The 16,815-nt window shown below is 45.2% G+C and overlaps 1 protein-coding gene across 1 annotated transcript in view; it reads left to right on the plus strand.

The window, feature by feature from the left end:
* Window positions 1–3,697: 3,697 nt before the first annotated feature.
* Window positions 3,698–16,815, plus strand: part of LOC144937634 (nuclear pore complex protein Nup98-Nup96-like) — a 28,819-nt gene continuing 15,701 nt past the window's right edge. The window contains exons 1-20 of the mRNA XM_078864996.1: window positions 3,698–3,796; window positions 4,186–4,277; window positions 5,392–5,488; window positions 5,645–5,743; window positions 5,868–6,050; window positions 6,162–6,304; window positions 6,448–6,555; window positions 6,676–6,877; window positions 7,169–7,395; window positions 7,835–8,014; window positions 8,207–8,351; window positions 8,476–8,565; window positions 8,792–8,932; window positions 9,403–9,530; window positions 9,992–10,179; window positions 12,254–12,373; window positions 12,964–13,343; window positions 13,640–13,753; window positions 13,874–14,012; window positions 15,849–16,026. Of these exons, the coding sequence (XP_078721122.1) occupies window positions 5,413–5,488; window positions 5,645–5,743; window positions 5,868–6,050; window positions 6,162–6,304; window positions 6,448–6,555; window positions 6,676–6,877; window positions 7,169–7,395; window positions 7,835–8,014; window positions 8,207–8,351; window positions 8,476–8,565; window positions 8,792–8,932; window positions 9,403–9,530; window positions 9,992–10,179; window positions 12,254–12,373; window positions 12,964–13,343; window positions 13,640–13,753; window positions 13,874–14,012; window positions 15,849–16,026 (2,841 nt within the window). The 5' untranslated portion in view covers window positions 3,698–3,796; window positions 4,186–4,277; window positions 5,392–5,412. The remainder of the gene's footprint in view (window positions 3,797–4,185; window positions 4,278–5,391; window positions 5,489–5,644; window positions 5,744–5,867; window positions 6,051–6,161; window positions 6,305–6,447; window positions 6,556–6,675; window positions 6,878–7,168; window positions 7,396–7,834; window positions 8,015–8,206; window positions 8,352–8,475; window positions 8,566–8,791; window positions 8,933–9,402; window positions 9,531–9,991; window positions 10,180–12,253; window positions 12,374–12,963; window positions 13,344–13,639; window positions 13,754–13,873; window positions 14,013–15,848; window positions 16,027–16,815) is intronic.

A 16,815-nucleotide genomic window follows, 5' to 3' on the forward strand; every position in this document is an offset into this window, starting at 1 on the left:
CTCACGACCACGTTGCCGTACGACCCGGCCCAGACACAACCCTGTCCACGTTGCACCGACGGCGTTGACCGAAACAGCCAACTACTGTCCGGCTGCGCAATGATCGGGAGAAGGCGGCGGCGACGACGGCGGCGACGAGACGAGTCCACTCCCAGAACCAGCAGCCCGGAGCTGACAATCTCTGCTGTTTATATTCTACTCGGCGCGGCTTGGCTCTGCCCTAGCCGTGCCTCCCTTCTCGAACCCACCAGGATGATTCCAGGGGCCTCCCGATGAGGTCTACCGTGACCCTTGCCCCAGTTCCTCCGCCCTGCCGGCACACCCGTGTATATGCTCAACGACGTAAGCGCTAAGTGTCCACCTGCAGTTGCTGCTGCTGGACAGCAGTCGGCGCTGTGTCACTACACATGTAATGAGTCCCAGCTTCCCGCTGGGAGTGAGTGTGTGTACGCACGCACGCGCACACGTGTCTGTGTGCGTGAAAGTGAGTGTGTGTGCAAGTGAGTGTGTGATCTGGACACGGTCCCAATCGGCGAGCTCCTCCGGCAGGCAAGGCTGCGTTGGCTGGGGAATGTAGCTAGACGTGCCCCTCACAAACCACGGAGCGATGTGCGACTTCGGTCTTGATTACCCTCTCCGTGCGCCGTCGATTCTGGGAGTCGATTGCTTCCGTCTCTGTTAACGCGGATCGACTTTAGTACCGAAATTCCACGTATAAGGCAGACGTCCCAGTAAACATGGAATGGCCAACATTGGCCCAAGCGCATTTGCCAAGGGCACAACCAGAGAAAGACATCAACACAAAAAGATAACATTAAAAGAATTGTGTCGTCGATGTGAATGTAAGGTAACCATGGAGATGGCGAATATATGTGAGTGATTGGTTTTCTCATCATACGTTCCTTTTAGTCCACGCTAACAGGATAAAAGGAGACCCCGAGCGGGAGGTCAAATCCGTCGATTGGAGTGGGATCCCCTCGACGTCACCGCTGTCGTCTCGTGCCTTCATCGTGATCGTCGTCCACTTGATAATTGCACTGCTAGCAGTAGTTGGCTGTCTTCGTTCAGCGCAGTGTCAGACGGCTCGCGTTTAAGCAAGAGACAGAGCGTTGTCACAGCAGAGAGTGTGTAACAGTTTGCGCGGTGTTTAATTAAAGAATTGCCTCCAAGAAGTTACGTCTCCAAGTCAGTCACTACACATTCATGACTATATATGTAATTCCACACACATACATACACACGAGGCAACAGTCTCGGTTAATGCTCATAGATTTTATTCTGCATAAATTATATACACCTACACCTTGAGCTATTGTGCACAGTAAGCAGAAGGGCAATGTGTCTGGTGACAATGAAACTTTTTTTCACTGCACTAATAACTGGTTTGCTGTTGCTCCCGGCCAGGACAAAACAACTGCAGCTCTCGCAGGGGAAAACCCAAGCTCTATCCACTGCTGGCATATTGGGGTTCGGACTGGCGGTCTAGCAGTGCCATCCTCTTCCCTATATACAGCAGATGCCAGCAGCTTCGCCTCTTCTTCAGGCAGCCAATCTCCATCGCAGTCTTGAAAACCGAACGACGAAAGGTGGGGAGGTTTTAGGACCGAGGCGCCTACGGCTGCGGTGGTGACGTGGACGGCGGGGGCCGTCAATATTGGAATGTGCAGGACCTGGGCTAAATCCCACCGTGTGCACCCCCCCCCCGACACCTTCAGACTAAACTACGTGACATCGAAGGGCGAGGGCGCCCCAAAACACGGGGCACGGGGCGGTCGCCCCGATTTGCCGTGTACCCTATGGACGGCTCTGTGCAGAGGTTCACAGTTCAAATTGGGGTCAAATCGGTATTAATCGTAATAGTACAATGCGCCGTCTACTATATGGTGCAGTGGCGGCTCCTGCAAAATCTCTCAGGGGGGGCAAATGTCTGGATGATTGATAAGGATAAGGTCCACCCATGCAATGGATAAATTAACAGCTTAAGCATGTAAAGGCAACTTCACTTCTTTAATATTAATGAAAAATAAAGTGACTCTTACAATACATCTTGTTTGTTTCTATACTCACTATTAAAACAAACCACTCAAGTTTCTTTTATTAAAGATTCCACTAGGTGGCGACAAATTATATTGTTGGATGAAACGTGCTTACGTATCATGACGTAAGCACGTATGATGACGTAAGCACGTTAGGGCGAGCCCTCCCGGAAGCCATAGAGAATGCATTGCAGCACCCCCGTTCGAAAAAAAACATCTTTGAATGTAAGTCTATGGGACCACTCGGGGCGATTATCAGCTGGAGGGAAATCGCCCAAAAAGAGGCGGTACTCCACAGAACGTAGCATGACGCTGATTGGACTATATCCAGAGGCACAGTGACGGCTAGCGTGACTCTGTGGTTGAATGACATTGGTGGTGCGTCGCCCAATCGCCCTAATGAAGAAACCGCCCCTGATATGGTGGATGTTAAGATTCCATTGCATCATTCGGAAGAGTTTGTATGTATGTATGTTGAATTTCTTTCTCACCGTACAGAGGTGCCAACCTCAGTAGGCCACTGTGTGGGGGCGTTACGGTTCCAAATTGCAAAAGTTTTAAGTTGCCTGCTAATTACTCAGTTGAGGTGACAGCTACTATTTTTAACCTACGTGACTTTACCGAAAAAACTAAGAGTATTGATCCTTGCAGTCACGAAAGCTTCAAATCTAGAAGGGAAATCTATTAATTCTAGATTTGAAGCTCACGTAGGTAAAAAAAATTTAAATTAATAAAATAAAAATCACGACGTTCCGTCTTCAGGTGGAACAGTCACAGCACGATTGCTGTATCAAGTGAAGCTTGTGTTGCCTCCGAAACGTCGTGATTTTTATTTTATTTTTTTACCTACGTGACTTTACCGAAAAAACCTAAGAATATGGAAAATCTATTCTCATAGTCTGGGGGATCATTGTCTTTGTTTGAGCCACAGCGGACAGCGAGTGGGGCGTGGTCTCGAGGAGTAATGGGCGTGGCCACCGTGGGATAGATGATGTGTGGGCGGGTCCAACTGTTGTGTGGGGGGATTGGGGGGGAGAGTTTGGGAGCTGGGGTTTGTGGGTGGGTTAGGGGGGGTGAGTGACGCAGCTTCCGGCGGATATACCGCGCGCGTGTTCCGGTATGGGTTGGGGGGGTAGGGTTGGGGGGAGTGAGTGTCGCAACTTCCGGCGGATACATCACGCGCGTGTTTCGTGGGCGGGAGTCCTCTCTTCCGGTGTGGGTGGGGGGGTTTGGGGGGATGGGCTTGGCGGGGGGGTTGGGGGGGTAGGATTAGGGGGGATGTGACTGACGTAACTTCCGGCGGATACACCCACGAGCGTGTTCCGTGGGCGGGAGTCCTCTCTTCCGGTGTGGGTGGGGGGGTTGGGGGGGTGGGCTTGGCGGGGGGTTTGGGGGGTAGGGTTGGGGGGGTGTGACATGACGTAACTTCCGGCGGATATACCGCGCGCGTGTTCCATGGGCGGGAGTCCTCTCTTCCGGTAAGGGTTAAGGGGAGGGGCTGTGGGTGGAGGTCAACGCAGCCCCCCCCTCTCCCCTTTTCAACTTCCAGGTTGAGAAATTCCGCCCACCGTCGCCTCCTCCTATTGGCCGTCTGGTCACCCACGCACGCGACGTCACCAACGGCGCCCCTTAGTAAGGAGCGCTGTGATTGGCTTAGCGGAGGGGAGCGCGCGCCTAGGGCTGAGGCGAGGACGAGATCCGCCGCTCGCCGTCTCTCGACTCCGCTCAGGAGGAGGAAGAAGCGAAGCGTCTTTGGCGTCGTTAGTTCCAGCACCCGTCGCTTCACTCCACTTACATTAAGCTTGGTCAACAGTTTGAGCGAGCGCGTGTGTTTTTGTTTGTTTTGTTTAAGTGCTTGACGCGCCCACTACTAAACTGGGGCCCACCACGCTTAGGCCGTTATGGCGAATTAGTAGGCCTCGAACTCGGCGCGGGAGGATTGAGTCTTTTAAAACTATTTGAATGTTTTAATAATAGTTGCGTGTCCTTTAATTGTCGGGTGTTGATTACTTTTTTGCGATCGTCGTAGTTGAGTTTTTTTGTTTTAAGTTTCGATTGGAGTTTTTAGTAACACGTGTGCAATGGGAATGTGTGTGTGTCTTGGGCATTCGAGTCCTTTTTGTTAACAAAATCCCCGCGTTGTCTGCAGGCGGCGCCGCGGCACCGTGCGCGTTTCTCCCGGGACCCCCCCCAACCAAACCCACCGAGCTTAGTTTACGCGAATGAACGTTTGTGTTTGAGGTGCGTCTCTTTCTTTCTATGGATACAACGGTGACGTGTTTTTTTAATAACCGCGAAACGCGCCTGTGCTTTGCTAGGCCATGGTTTTAAATGGTTAGAATATGAACATCGCGCTCGCAGTCGTACTTTGAAATAATATAAAAAAAATGTAGCATTACTAGATCTCTACCGAACGTAATTGTGAATAGTTTCGTTTTCGCCAAGTAATCCGCAAACTCCTGTCAACCAGCCCGTGTCACAACAAACCAGGTGTAGTGTCAGTTGTGTGGGTTGACTTCGTTTCTTTAATATACTCGGCACGGCCGATGTGATCGCAGGAGTGTACGGAAGTTGACGGAAGTGGAGCGTTCAAAAAATCAATCGAAACTCGCGCCTGGCCAGAGACAACTTGTCGCTTTCTCCGTTATGACCATCGCTTTGGGTCACTGGTCTCCCGTCTAATTCCATAAATACGTTTTTCTGTGGAGTTGCATTAAAAACCTGGTGAATTGGCATTAGAAGAATGACATTTTTTTCACCATTCGCTTGGTCTTTCACAAATAGGAATAACGTCACTTATTTGAAATCATCCTCGGTTAACGCGTGTAACCAACCATTTGACAGCGTAAACTTATTTACATGCGAGTCTGAAACGCGTTTTAGTCTTGATTATGTTTTTACTTATTCGTTTTTAGTACTATACTTCGTCCTGCTTGTTTGGAAATATTGGAGTTTTGGAGGCAATTGAGTGGCTGTAGGAAACCAGTGGATACCAAAGTGGGGGGGGGGGGTTGAAATCTAATTCACAATCATATTCCTGCTGGACTTTAGTTACAATGTACACGTCGTTTCCCAAAGTTACTCCTATCACTTTACATTCTTACCCTGTACTTGAAATTGTAAATATTCGTGTGCACTCGGAGTAATAATGAATACGCTGTTGACGGAAATAAAAATTAGTTGGTCGACAATATGGTCGTTTACTTATAATAAATGTAGTAATGTGACATCGTCTGTCAGATAGTGATTGTTTAAAGTGATGTTTAGTCGGTGAAATTTTTAAATAACGGTTTACTTGTGCATTTATTTATGCGTTGGGTTTCACTTGTGTTCTATATTTTTTTCTCAATGTTAGTGGCCAAGATTCTCCCCCAACATGTTTGGGCAAAACAAGCCCTTTGGAAGCACCTTCGGTTCCACTTTTGGTGGAAACGCCTCCACGTTTGGACAGAGTAAGATCACCCTTTTGCATTCAACACTGATAAATCCTACTTTGTAAAGCAAACCAAAGTACCGAACTATCTTGGATTATGTATTTTTTTTTTATTGCATAACATATGTTTTAAATACTACTTTATCTCAAGTGTTTTCACTCATGTTCCCTTCAGCTTCTAATGCAGGGGGCTTTGGAAGTTTTGGAGCAGCGGGGTTTGGCGCAGCCCCTGCCGGAGGAGGGATGTTTGGGGGCACCAATCAAGCAAAGCCAGGTAAGAAATGGTTGTGTTGATTGAATCAAGACGCATTCAGATTAGAATTGCTGTAATGTCACTACTCTAGTCCTGTTTTTCTAAGCTATTTGGGGTGTCATTTTCACCCTTTCCGTGTATGCAGCCGGGCTGTTCGGTGCGGGTGCTTTTGGACAGGCACCTGCAAATGCCACCAGCACATCTGGGTTTGGCGCTGCTACCTCCGCTGCTGGAAATCCGTTCAGCTCCAGCCTCTTCTCAACACCACAGACCAACAATGCAGCAAACACCGGAGGATTTGTTCAGAACAAACCAGCTGGCTTTGGAGGTGTGCATCTATGTTTACATAAAAAATAGTTGTCCTTTATAACTTCTTTTTTCGCACCGTACGATGCCAACCGTGCTAATCGGAGGACTTTCATTTATTGTTTTTATGAAGGGTTTGGAGCCAACCCAGGAACCGGTGGGCTTTTTGGCACTACCACGGCCACAGTAACCCAATTTGGAGCCAGCACAGCCACTGGAGGAGCTTTTGGAGGATTCAGCGCCCAAGCCACGAAAGGAACAACAATAAAGTTCATTGTAAGTTAAGCCTTCAGCTTTTGTTTAAAAGTTGCAAGTTGCACCAAAATCATGTCTGTTAATTTGTAACTATGTGGCATAAACGAACAAGTGTTTTGGAAGTGTCAATATAAACATTTAAATTGTGCTTTTAACCTCTATAGCCGGTCGAGGGCACTGACACGATGATGAAGAATGGAGCTAGCACCACCATCCGTACCAAGCACCAGTGTATCACTGCTATGAAGGAATACGAGACCAAGTCGCTTGAGGTAAACCCAGTGGTTTCTGGTTGTACATTTCTGTGTTTTTTTTAAACATCTGCCTGATCATATAACTATTGTCCCCTTATGTATTGGGCACATTTACTCACCAAATTCCCTGACTTTTAGGAGCTGCGCCTGGAGGACTATACGGATAATCGCAAGGGTTTGCAGCCTGGGGCTTTGGGGGCCGCAGCCACAGGAAGTTTGTTTGGAGCGGCTGCCACCCCTGTCAATCAGACGGGTGGTCTCTTTGGAACGGCAGCTACTGCGCCAGCAGCAGCCACTGGCTTTGCGTTTGGCCAGCCCAAACCCAACGCGTTTGGCACAGGTATGGACTTAGTATTTTTGATGCAACTAATTATATTTCCTGTACAAGTCCTGGCTCAAGACTTTATTTTTCACCTTTTCCTATGATCATTGCTTCTTAATAAATATGCCTAATATTTCTGTACAGCGACTTGAGCTTTGGTCATATTTAGACAATTTTAATGATATTTCAATATTTCATTTGCAATAATAAACTGCTCTTTTGTTTTAAGATGTGTTTTTAGAAATGCAGTTGTGTATTGCTGCTGCTGAGAATCCTATGTTTTAAACATACATACAATGTGGTGTGCAGGGGCAGCGTTCAGCGCATCAGCGTCAACAGGAGGTGGCCTGTTTGGCAACACTCAGGCCCAGCCGGGGGCTGCGGCTGCTGGCGCCGGAGGAGCTGCGGCAGGGGTCGGCACGGGTGTGTTCAGCAAGCCATTTGGAGTGGCCACCGCAACCACGCAGGCCTCCGGATTTTCTTTTAGTGGGGCCGCCACCGCCACACCTTTCGGCCAGGCCAACCCCACGACAGGAGTAAGTTCGTCTCGGTCATTCACTTGAAGTTAATTTTATTGCCGATTTAAAATGTCCACGTCTCTTTAAAAATATATATATTTAAAAATTCTCATGTAGGCAAGGTCCAATTATCTGCGTACAGTAGTTTGTAGTTGAAAATGTGAAGGTGCAATCCTGCTCCATGTAGTGCCCTTCTACAGAGGGTATTTCTGGCCATACTTCCATGTTGGCCAGGTTTTGTAAAATTTGGGAATACCCACTTTATTCTGTCACACGCAGAGGTAGGGGGAGTTTATGAAATTTGCCTTTTGTTTCAATCGCTGCATCGGGAGATCGAATCCGCAGCCTCTGGATTTAAAGTCCCCAGTATGTGTTATCCCTTATACCAAGGCAGCATCCCATGTAGTTGGCGGCATGTGTTTTATTTTCCTGTCCTGTTGATCCCTATCTTTGGCAGGGTTTGTTTGGCGCTGTGGGAGCGTCACGCCCGGGAGGGCTCTTTGGGACCGGCACAGCGACCACAGCCACGGCTGGTGCAGGATTTGGCACAGGAGGGGCTTTTGGTGTGGCGGCCCCCGCCTCTACTGGACTCTTTGGTGCCACTCAACAGAGTTCTGGTTTTGGTGCGACTGGAGCGGTGAGTATACATTTGTTAAGTTGCTCACCCTTGAGTGAAGACGCTCTCTAAATCTAAAATAAAATGTACATTTTAATCATTATTCTTTGGTTCTTTCGGTAAAGTCACGTAGGTTCCAGTCACGAAAGCTTCAAATCAAGATTTGAATCATTATTTGACGGCTTCCTGTTTATTTTTGTTTTGTTTTTTAAGACGTTATTTGGCAACAAGCCAGCAGGGTTTGCTGCTCCAGCTACCAGCACTGCCTCAGGATTTGGTACCGGAGTTGGGGGAGGACTATTTGGAGCCAAACCGGGTGGCCTCTCCCTTGGTGCCACCAACAATGCTACGGGCTTTGGTGAGAATTACATTTTAGCATTTGGGTTTGCAAAATGTGATTGCCATGGAAGGTCATTGCTAATGTGTTAAATGCTTCGTTTTCATGCCGAATGTTAAACGACAAATGATTGACTCTGCTGTAGGTTTTGGCGGTGCAAACACTGGCGGTCTGTTTGGAAGCAAAATGACTACAGGGGGTCTAGGAGCTGGGCTTGGCTCCACCTTTGGTTCTGGTATGTTATTTAAGTACACTATAGATTTTTATCTCGTAGAGATTTACTAACAGGAATACATTTTAAATTGTCTAGCAATGGAATTTCTCCGTTAATTCCATGTGTGTTGCATTTTAATAAATGCTTTTTAGTCTCAATGATAAAAATGTAACGTTTTTTAAAATATAACCATCCATTTGAACATTTAGAAGTTTTATTTTTTAGACAATCTGTGTTTTTATTTTAGGGCTTGGAACAGGACAGCCGTCTCTCTTCGGAAACAGCCAGCCTACGATGGGAACAGGTCTGGGTGTCAGCTCCTTGTCCACCGCTCCTTTTGGTGGCGTTGGTTCCTCCTCGGGTTTCGGAACAACGCAGGGTACCTTGGGTACGCATTAACCTCTAAATTATGCATGTAAGGATTCGCCCCTCTCGCACCACCCAGCAAATAATTCGAGTGTTACAATTTGAGTTGAATTTTGATTCTGCAATTCTTTGTCTTGTTTTTACCAGTTTGCATAACATTAAGTATTTTTCAAAGTATTTTATTAAACAATGTATTCTTGCACGCGATTTAATGCGTGTATCATGAGTGTAAGAATCAAGTAATTTTAATCAGTCATTTGATGGATTGATGTAATGTTACATCCCTACTGTCATCATGAGCCTTGATTTATCTCCTGCTAATGAAGGCTTCCCCAAGCCATTGCTATCTGTAATGGTCTCACATTGCGATAACCCATCTTGCTCCATCCCATCATTGCAAGTGACGTTTCCCCCATTTGCTCGCTCGTGCATATTTTTGCCCGGTTAGTTTAACCGAGTGACATCTGTGCACTGTGTTGTTGTGCATTGCAGGGGCCGCACAGGCTGGGACGGCGCAGGCTGTCATTCACCAGAACCAAATCACAGCCCTGGCGTACAACCCATTCGGGGACTCTCCACTCTTTCGCAATATCGTCACAGACCCACAGAAGAAAGAAGAGGTGCTTTACATTTAAACGATTACTTACATCAACCAGTGAAGTCCCTTGGGCCAATTTGATTTGTGCTCTAAGTATTGCATGCTTGATATTTAATACTCTTTTAAAATGCTTTCTAGTGATACCTGGAGATGAGTAAAGTTTTGCTTGTTTATTATTTTACCTATAATGCTCCAGAAGGCATGAGTATAGCAAATATTTAAGACCCAAACAGGCGGATTTCTCTACAACTCTGGCTGTCGCCTGATGAGGCTGGTTGTATTTACCAGCGAGACGTCGTACTCGAATGGTTAATGGGGTTTACTCTCTAACACCTGTGTGCTGAACTAGTAACAAATTGACGTAACAAACGTTACTAATTGGCTGTGTTGGGTGGTAGCGGGTTTAATGACACATTTACGGCATCCAACCCAAAAGCCTGTTATGGACAAAAAAGTGTTGATCACCCGTTTATTTTTTTACAGCGGCTGAAACCGACCAACCCAGAGGCCCAGAAGGCATTCTCCACTCCCACACATTACCGGTTGACGCCTCGACCGGCAGCGCGTCTGCGACCCAAGGCGCTCGGCTCTTCGGGATCGGCAAAAGCACAGCTGTTCGACGGACTGGACGATGAGGACGCCGCGCTGTGCAACGCCACGTTCATGCCGCGGTCTGTCTAACATGCGTTGAGAGTTTTCGCGACTGCTTTAAATTTCCTAGTCACTTTGTTGAGCAATCATTTGTGGCCAGGTGGCTTCTGAAAAAGAGCTATATAGCTCGGTGGGCCTTTACTGGTAAAATAAAAATAGTTAAGGTGTAGTTTTTAACTTGCTGTGTGCCCCAACATCTCAGACAGATATATCATAATAAGTACATTTGTGCCATTCTTGCAAGATTGTAGGCTGTCGTGAAAGAGCTATGTATATGCGTCGTTCGCGTATAGAACAATTTGATCTACTCTGGAACTGGCTAACGGTGACAAATCCTGGATAGTGTTTGCACATGCTGATGTCATTCGTTTTGTGTTTAAATTGTGAACTTGACATGTTTTCCTGGAACTTGCTATCAGTTATTAGGAAAGACATGTTTCAGTTTTATTAACCACTAGCAGGAAGTACCTGGCTTTGCCTGGGAAAAGCCCGGCATTCCGTTTCTGTCCATATGTCCGTCAAAATTAAAAGAGGCTTGCAGAAGTCCTGAATCAAAAATTAATAGAAAGTGGGGGGTGAATAGTTGATCTAAAAGGTTTCCAAAATTTGTCGACGCCCCCTCCAAAAATATTTTCACCCCCTTCCCCCGTAGGCATATATACCTACACACCCTGCATACAATAGCTAGTCAGTAGTATCTAGTGACGCTATAGTAGTATCATGCTCTACGGTAGCATCTACTGACTCTACGGTAGTATCTACTGACTCTGTAGTTGTCTACTGAGTACAGTAGTATCTACTGACCGTAGAAGTAACTACTAACTCTATAATCTTGATTTGAAGTTTTCGTGACTGCAGGAATCTATACTTTTTGGTTCTTTCGGTAAATTCACGTAGGTAGAAAAATAATCCTAGATCACGACGTTTCGATCGCCACACATCTTTGACTCCCACCGGAAGACGGTTGGTTGTGTGGCGATCAAAACGACGTGACCTATTATTATTTTTCTACTTACATGACTTTACCGAAAGAACCAAAGAGTACACTAACTCTATAGCAGTATCTACTGCCTCTATAGTCGTATCTAATGACTGCAGCAGTATATACTGACTGTATTGGTAGCTACTGACTAGTAGTTACTGACTCTATAGTAGTAACTACTGACTATCGTAGTATCTACTAACTATAGTTGTAGCTACTGACTGCACTGTAATATCTACTGACTGTATAGTAGTATCCACTGACTAGCTGTATTTACTGACAGTAGTAGGATCTATCGACTTTACAGTAGTAACTGCACACATTGGGGTGGGGGGGGGAGAAGAGGACATTGCACTGTTCAGGTTTACCTCGGTGTTGTTTCTTTTTCACATTTTTTACGTGAAAGAGAACCTCCCATCGCTGCAAGCTCGTGTGCGTTGCCAGGGGAAGCCGCGAGTCAGCGTTTCCGCGCATGTGCAGATGCGTGCTTTGGCACCATGATCAGCGTAATAATAAATAGTTATAAAGTGTGATTTTATTAGTTTACATTTGACGGAGGGGAATAATAAATAGCGGGTTTTCGTCCAGGCGCTTATTGTGTTGTATCTGTGTACTTTGTTGAAATGTCAGTTAAAAGCATTGCAAGGCTAGGTGTGCGCAGACACACAGAGACGGACAAATTTTTTTTTTATAGGTAAGATTTGTTTTTAAAACGTCTGGCCTGTTTTACACAATAGACCGACTATTCTCGTAACATTCAAACAAATATATAGCCTACTAGATACTCTTCCACAATGCCCTGTAATAAATCACAGGCACGCACGGATTAGTTTGTTTCCGCTTACTTTTTGGTGGGACTGCCTTGTTTTTCTACATCTGGTTCTATTGTAAGTGTGTGTTTATGTTATGATGATGACGTGCTGCAATGCAGTCAGTGTTTTATGTTTCATGGGAATTTGCTGCTTTATGGACATGTTTGATATGATGCGAATGCCCAATGGTACCTTGTTTGGGAGTAGGTTTTTATTTAAATGTGCTGCTAAGAAATTGCATTTATATAAGAATTTTTACTTGCAGAAAAATAACTGGTAAATGTTGGTGTCTGTTTGCAGGAAAAGTGTCAAGAAGCTTGCTATAAAGAGCACGCAGTCTCCAGTTTTCTCTCCGCTATCTCACTCGAAGGATCATGATGACCTGGCACCTCCCTCCGATTACCCTGTCAACGGCTTGAGGTAAAACATATACCGTTTGTTAAGCGGCCTTCATGTGCTGGCTGGGGTCCATTAAATTTTGGCTGTGGTTCGGCACATTTGTTATCAGTACGAAGATGTATGGAGCCTGGAAATGTTGACGGTTATAAGTTGTCTGAAGTTTGCTGGATGTAAAACCGGAATTTGAAGGTGTAAATTATATTTGATAGACATGGGCATAGATCCAATAAAGCCTGTTGCTACAAATTTTAACCTGTTAAATGGTTGCACGTTAGATAAATCTCAAATAATTTTCAATAACCATCGTTTAAAAGGAAAACGCAACAAAGCTTGTAGTTGCGTATCTACGCTGTGAGCTTTGTGGCTGTCTGACATGAGTTTCAAGCTTTGTTAATCCGAAAGGTGAGTGGTAAATTTACCAATGTCGTTCCCAAAAATTATGTCGAGTGCCATTTTATGATATGCCCTTACTGTGGCAATAAAATAGTTTATTCACGTGAACAAAGTCTCAAATGTCATTCTGGAAATCCCTTAGACAAAGCGCAAGGTAACCTATCTACAATTTAATCACGCATTTTCTTTTACTAATTCAGTTTATTTTTTATTTTCAGTAACGGCACCTCCATGGCGCTACATGCAAATGCTGACGACACGGATGTGAGCCGAGAGCTGCCGTCGGACATGTCCTTGGGCACGCCGGGTGGCGTGGAGGTGGGCACGTCCACCAGGGGCCCGCCGCCCAAGATGCACAAGAGCCTGCTCAACGGCTCCCTCGATGGATCTCTGCTGGCGCTGAACGTCCGACAGCGCGGTCGGAGCGCCAGTGGCGGTAGCAGAGGCGCCGAAGGGGGCGCGATGGGAGGCGGAGGGATGGATCGGGAACGAGGCAGCGAAGAGTCGTCGTCTTCCGTGGTGGAGAATTCGACCCACGACGACGAGGATTACGAACCAGACGAGGAGCAACAAAGGATGGTTCAGCCGCATCCTGCAGGTCACTTGGCCTATCCATACATGAATTTTATAATGTCAGTTTCAGTAATTTTCTCGCTGCTTATGAGTAAATAGCGTTTACAGCATTCTGAGAGATTTATGTAAAAGTTATGGATACACACTCCTAGGATGTAAAAAAAAAATGTATTCCAGATGTTGAGTCAGCAGTTGTATATATGTTGAACTTCTTTCACACCGTATGTAGCCAGCTGTGCTAATCGGAGGTGTAACTGTGACGATACACTTTCCTCATGCTTGACCTGTCTATTGTGATGTCTCCCTTGTGTCAACCTGCAGGCATTGTGCTCACACGCTTTGGGTATTATACCATTCCTCCCATGGACGAGCTGGCAAGGCTTACAGACGAGAACAGAGACTGCATTGTAAATAATTTCACCATTGGCCGGCAAGGTTAGTGAAACGTCTACACGCACCATCCCAAAACTAATTTCCGTACTAAAAATGTTTCTATTACATTCGGCCCTCCCTGTATCCACTATATCCACCTTGCTGTATCCGTTGTGTCTGCAGGTTACGGTTCCATCTGCTTTTCGGGGGAAATAAACCTGAAGCTGCTGAACCTTGACGCGATCGTGCACATCCGCCGGAAGGAGGTGATCGTGTACCCCGATGACAACGACAAGCCTCCCTGTGATGAAGGCCTCAACAGGTCAGACAGGATTTCTTGTTGAGGTGTCTTTTCAGAATTTTTGTTAAATTTACTTCATAATATATTCAATGTGTACATAGTCGCATTGGATATTTTTTTTGAAAGGATGAGCTCCTCTGCTTTTTAGTGTTTAACATTGTATGAACTATCTGTTTAGTATTGCTGTGCAGTTGAACTCATTCTGTATCGTATTTGTTCAGTAAGGTCCTACATTTGCATGTTTGACCTAGTGTTTTAAATCTGTATAATATAAGCTGGAGGAAACTAGATAATCTTGAACCCTATTCATGGCTCTTGCCATCTCTCAACCACCTTTTCAACACAACCCCCTAACACTGGTGTAGCCAGTGGGGGGTTGGTAGGGTGGCACGTGGCTCCCCAATGATCCGATCAAAATCCCTAATTTCGATTGGATCATTGGGGTTTATTCGTAATAAATCGGCATTTTGCGACCTCCACTGCCACTGTGTAGCATATTATTATGTGCCAGGGACTCTATGCGATGCTAGGACAATAGTCTGAGTCCATAATTGGCAATAAGTAACAGCACAGCAGTTTCAGTGACTCACAGAATTTGTGCGCAGTTGCGTATACAGTCCACGACTTCCCTGAAGGCATACCTTCAGCGAGCGCGATGCCGATCACACACGGTTCAAATTCAACCCTCGATCGATGGCTGCGCCATCGCCGCACACGCGTCGAATAAAAAGCAAGGGACAAGTCGTTACTTACTAACAACTTTCATTTTAAATTGTTGGAGGGATTTCTCCCCCTACCTGAAAATCCTGGCTCCGCCATTGCCCCCTAACATCTGGTTGGATGCATTCATGGTAATTTGGTCGAAGGCTAAATATACGTTTTCCTTGTTATGCTGCAGTTTCAACAAAAGGCCTAGTTTGGCTCTGGTATTGAAATACACTACAGAAAAAAGTGGACGTTTATTTTGTTGACAAAGCCAGTCCCAGACAGGAAAACATGTAAGGTCTTAAGTCTGGACTTAAACTATAAAACTGTAAACTATTTTATTTTATCAGCTAAGGCCCACTGAGTTATATAGCTGTTTTTTGGAAGCAACATGGCCACAAATGATTGCCCAACAAAAAGTGGCTTATCATGTGGACATTTATAGCAGCTAAATACTCAACACATGAGAATAGTCTTAACTTAAAGCTTTCGTGACTGCAGGAATTTATACTCCTTGGGTCTTTCGGTAAAGTCACGTAGATAGAAAAATAATACAATTTAAAAAAGTTACTATTTACTTTTTTAGAATGTTTTTTATTTTTCTCTCTACGTGACTTTACTGAAAGACCCAAAAAGTACATGAGAATAGGTTTTCCCCTCTTTTCTGTCAACAAAAACAGGTGTTAAGATGTTAAAACACCAAACTGAAACCTTTTGCAAAAAATAATGTCTGCATTAACCACATATGGGCAGAATGCAAAAAACAACACATACTCTGATGGTATATGCATATACTATCAGAGAGATGCATATATATATACTATCAGAGTTTTTTGTTTGCATTCTGACCACAAGTATATGTGGTTGATGCAGACATGATTCTTTGTAAAGTGTTTCATTTTGGTGTTTTAACATCTAAATGTGGGGGGGAAAAACTGGAGGACCCAGAGAAAATATCCTCGTGACCACCGGAAGAGACGTGCAAACTCCAAATATACAGCCTTCAATATTGGGATCGAACCCATGACCTGTATACCAGGCGAGGTAGTTAACATCTTGCCACCGTGGCGCCCCAACTCGAGTGAACAGGCGATCGGCGGCACAAATGTAATCGTACACGTGGCACTGTGGCCGTGATTTGACGCATGGCAGGAGAGCGGAAGTGACCCTGGATGGTGTGTGGCCATTGGACAAGACCACGGGCCGGCATATCACGAGCCCTGAGCGACTGATGCGCATGGCCTATGAGGAGCGCCTCGAGAGGGCCTCCACGCGGCAGGGAGCGCTGTTCCGCGAGTATCGGCCCGAGACCGGTTCTTGGGTCTTTGATGTAAGCGATTCCCTTTTGTCGTGTCTTTGCTACGGTTAAAGGAAAATACGATGGAGGTTGGAGAAATTAGGTATATCTCTTGAGCTGTGTTTTGGATTGTCCGATTTTTATAATCGGTTAAAAAAAAAAAGACGAAATTGTAGGAGTACTCCTGTGCTATCACTGCAGTGAAATTGTATTGGATAGACCAGGAAACATTGCGTATTGGTGTCCTGAATAAGCTTCATAAGACCAATTTGTATTAATTACGTATTTAATTGTTCTTATAAAATATACAACCACTAAATATTTGTAAGCTGATCATTATACTTCATGGTTTGTTTTAAGTGCACTGCATTCACATTATTTCTGTCTTTAATATGGACCATTGTCGCTTTAGTTATCTATGGAATATTTTTTAATTTGTGGATACATTTTACTTTTAAAAATGTGCATTGACATGCTTTGGCATAATTATTTTTGGCATTGTCACAAAAAATATACCTTCACGTTTACAGCAGATATATATAGCAGATGCCTATTTCTTATGCAATTTACCAGGAGAGCCTTGTTGACCAAAATGCTCTTCATACCCTGACTTAACATGCATTGCAATGTTCATATGCTGATTACAACTGAGGAGTGCCCTGGGAAAACAAAACATGAGCCTTAAAATTTTATTCCCAGAAAGTAGAGTTTTGTTGATTCTTATCTGCATGAAGTTTGTGGCCATTTCTGGGGAAATCATACAATTGACACTTGAAATTGGATTGTCGTGTGTTTCATTGAAACTGGCATGGGTTTCCAAAA

Source organism: Lampetra fluviatilis, chromosome 19, assembly GCF_964198595.1.
Source record: "Lampetra fluviatilis chromosome 19, kcLamFluv1.1, whole genome shotgun sequence".
In the NCBI taxonomy this organism is placed as follows: domain Eukaryota; kingdom Metazoa; phylum Chordata; class Hyperoartia; order Petromyzontiformes; family Petromyzontidae; genus Lampetra; species Lampetra fluviatilis.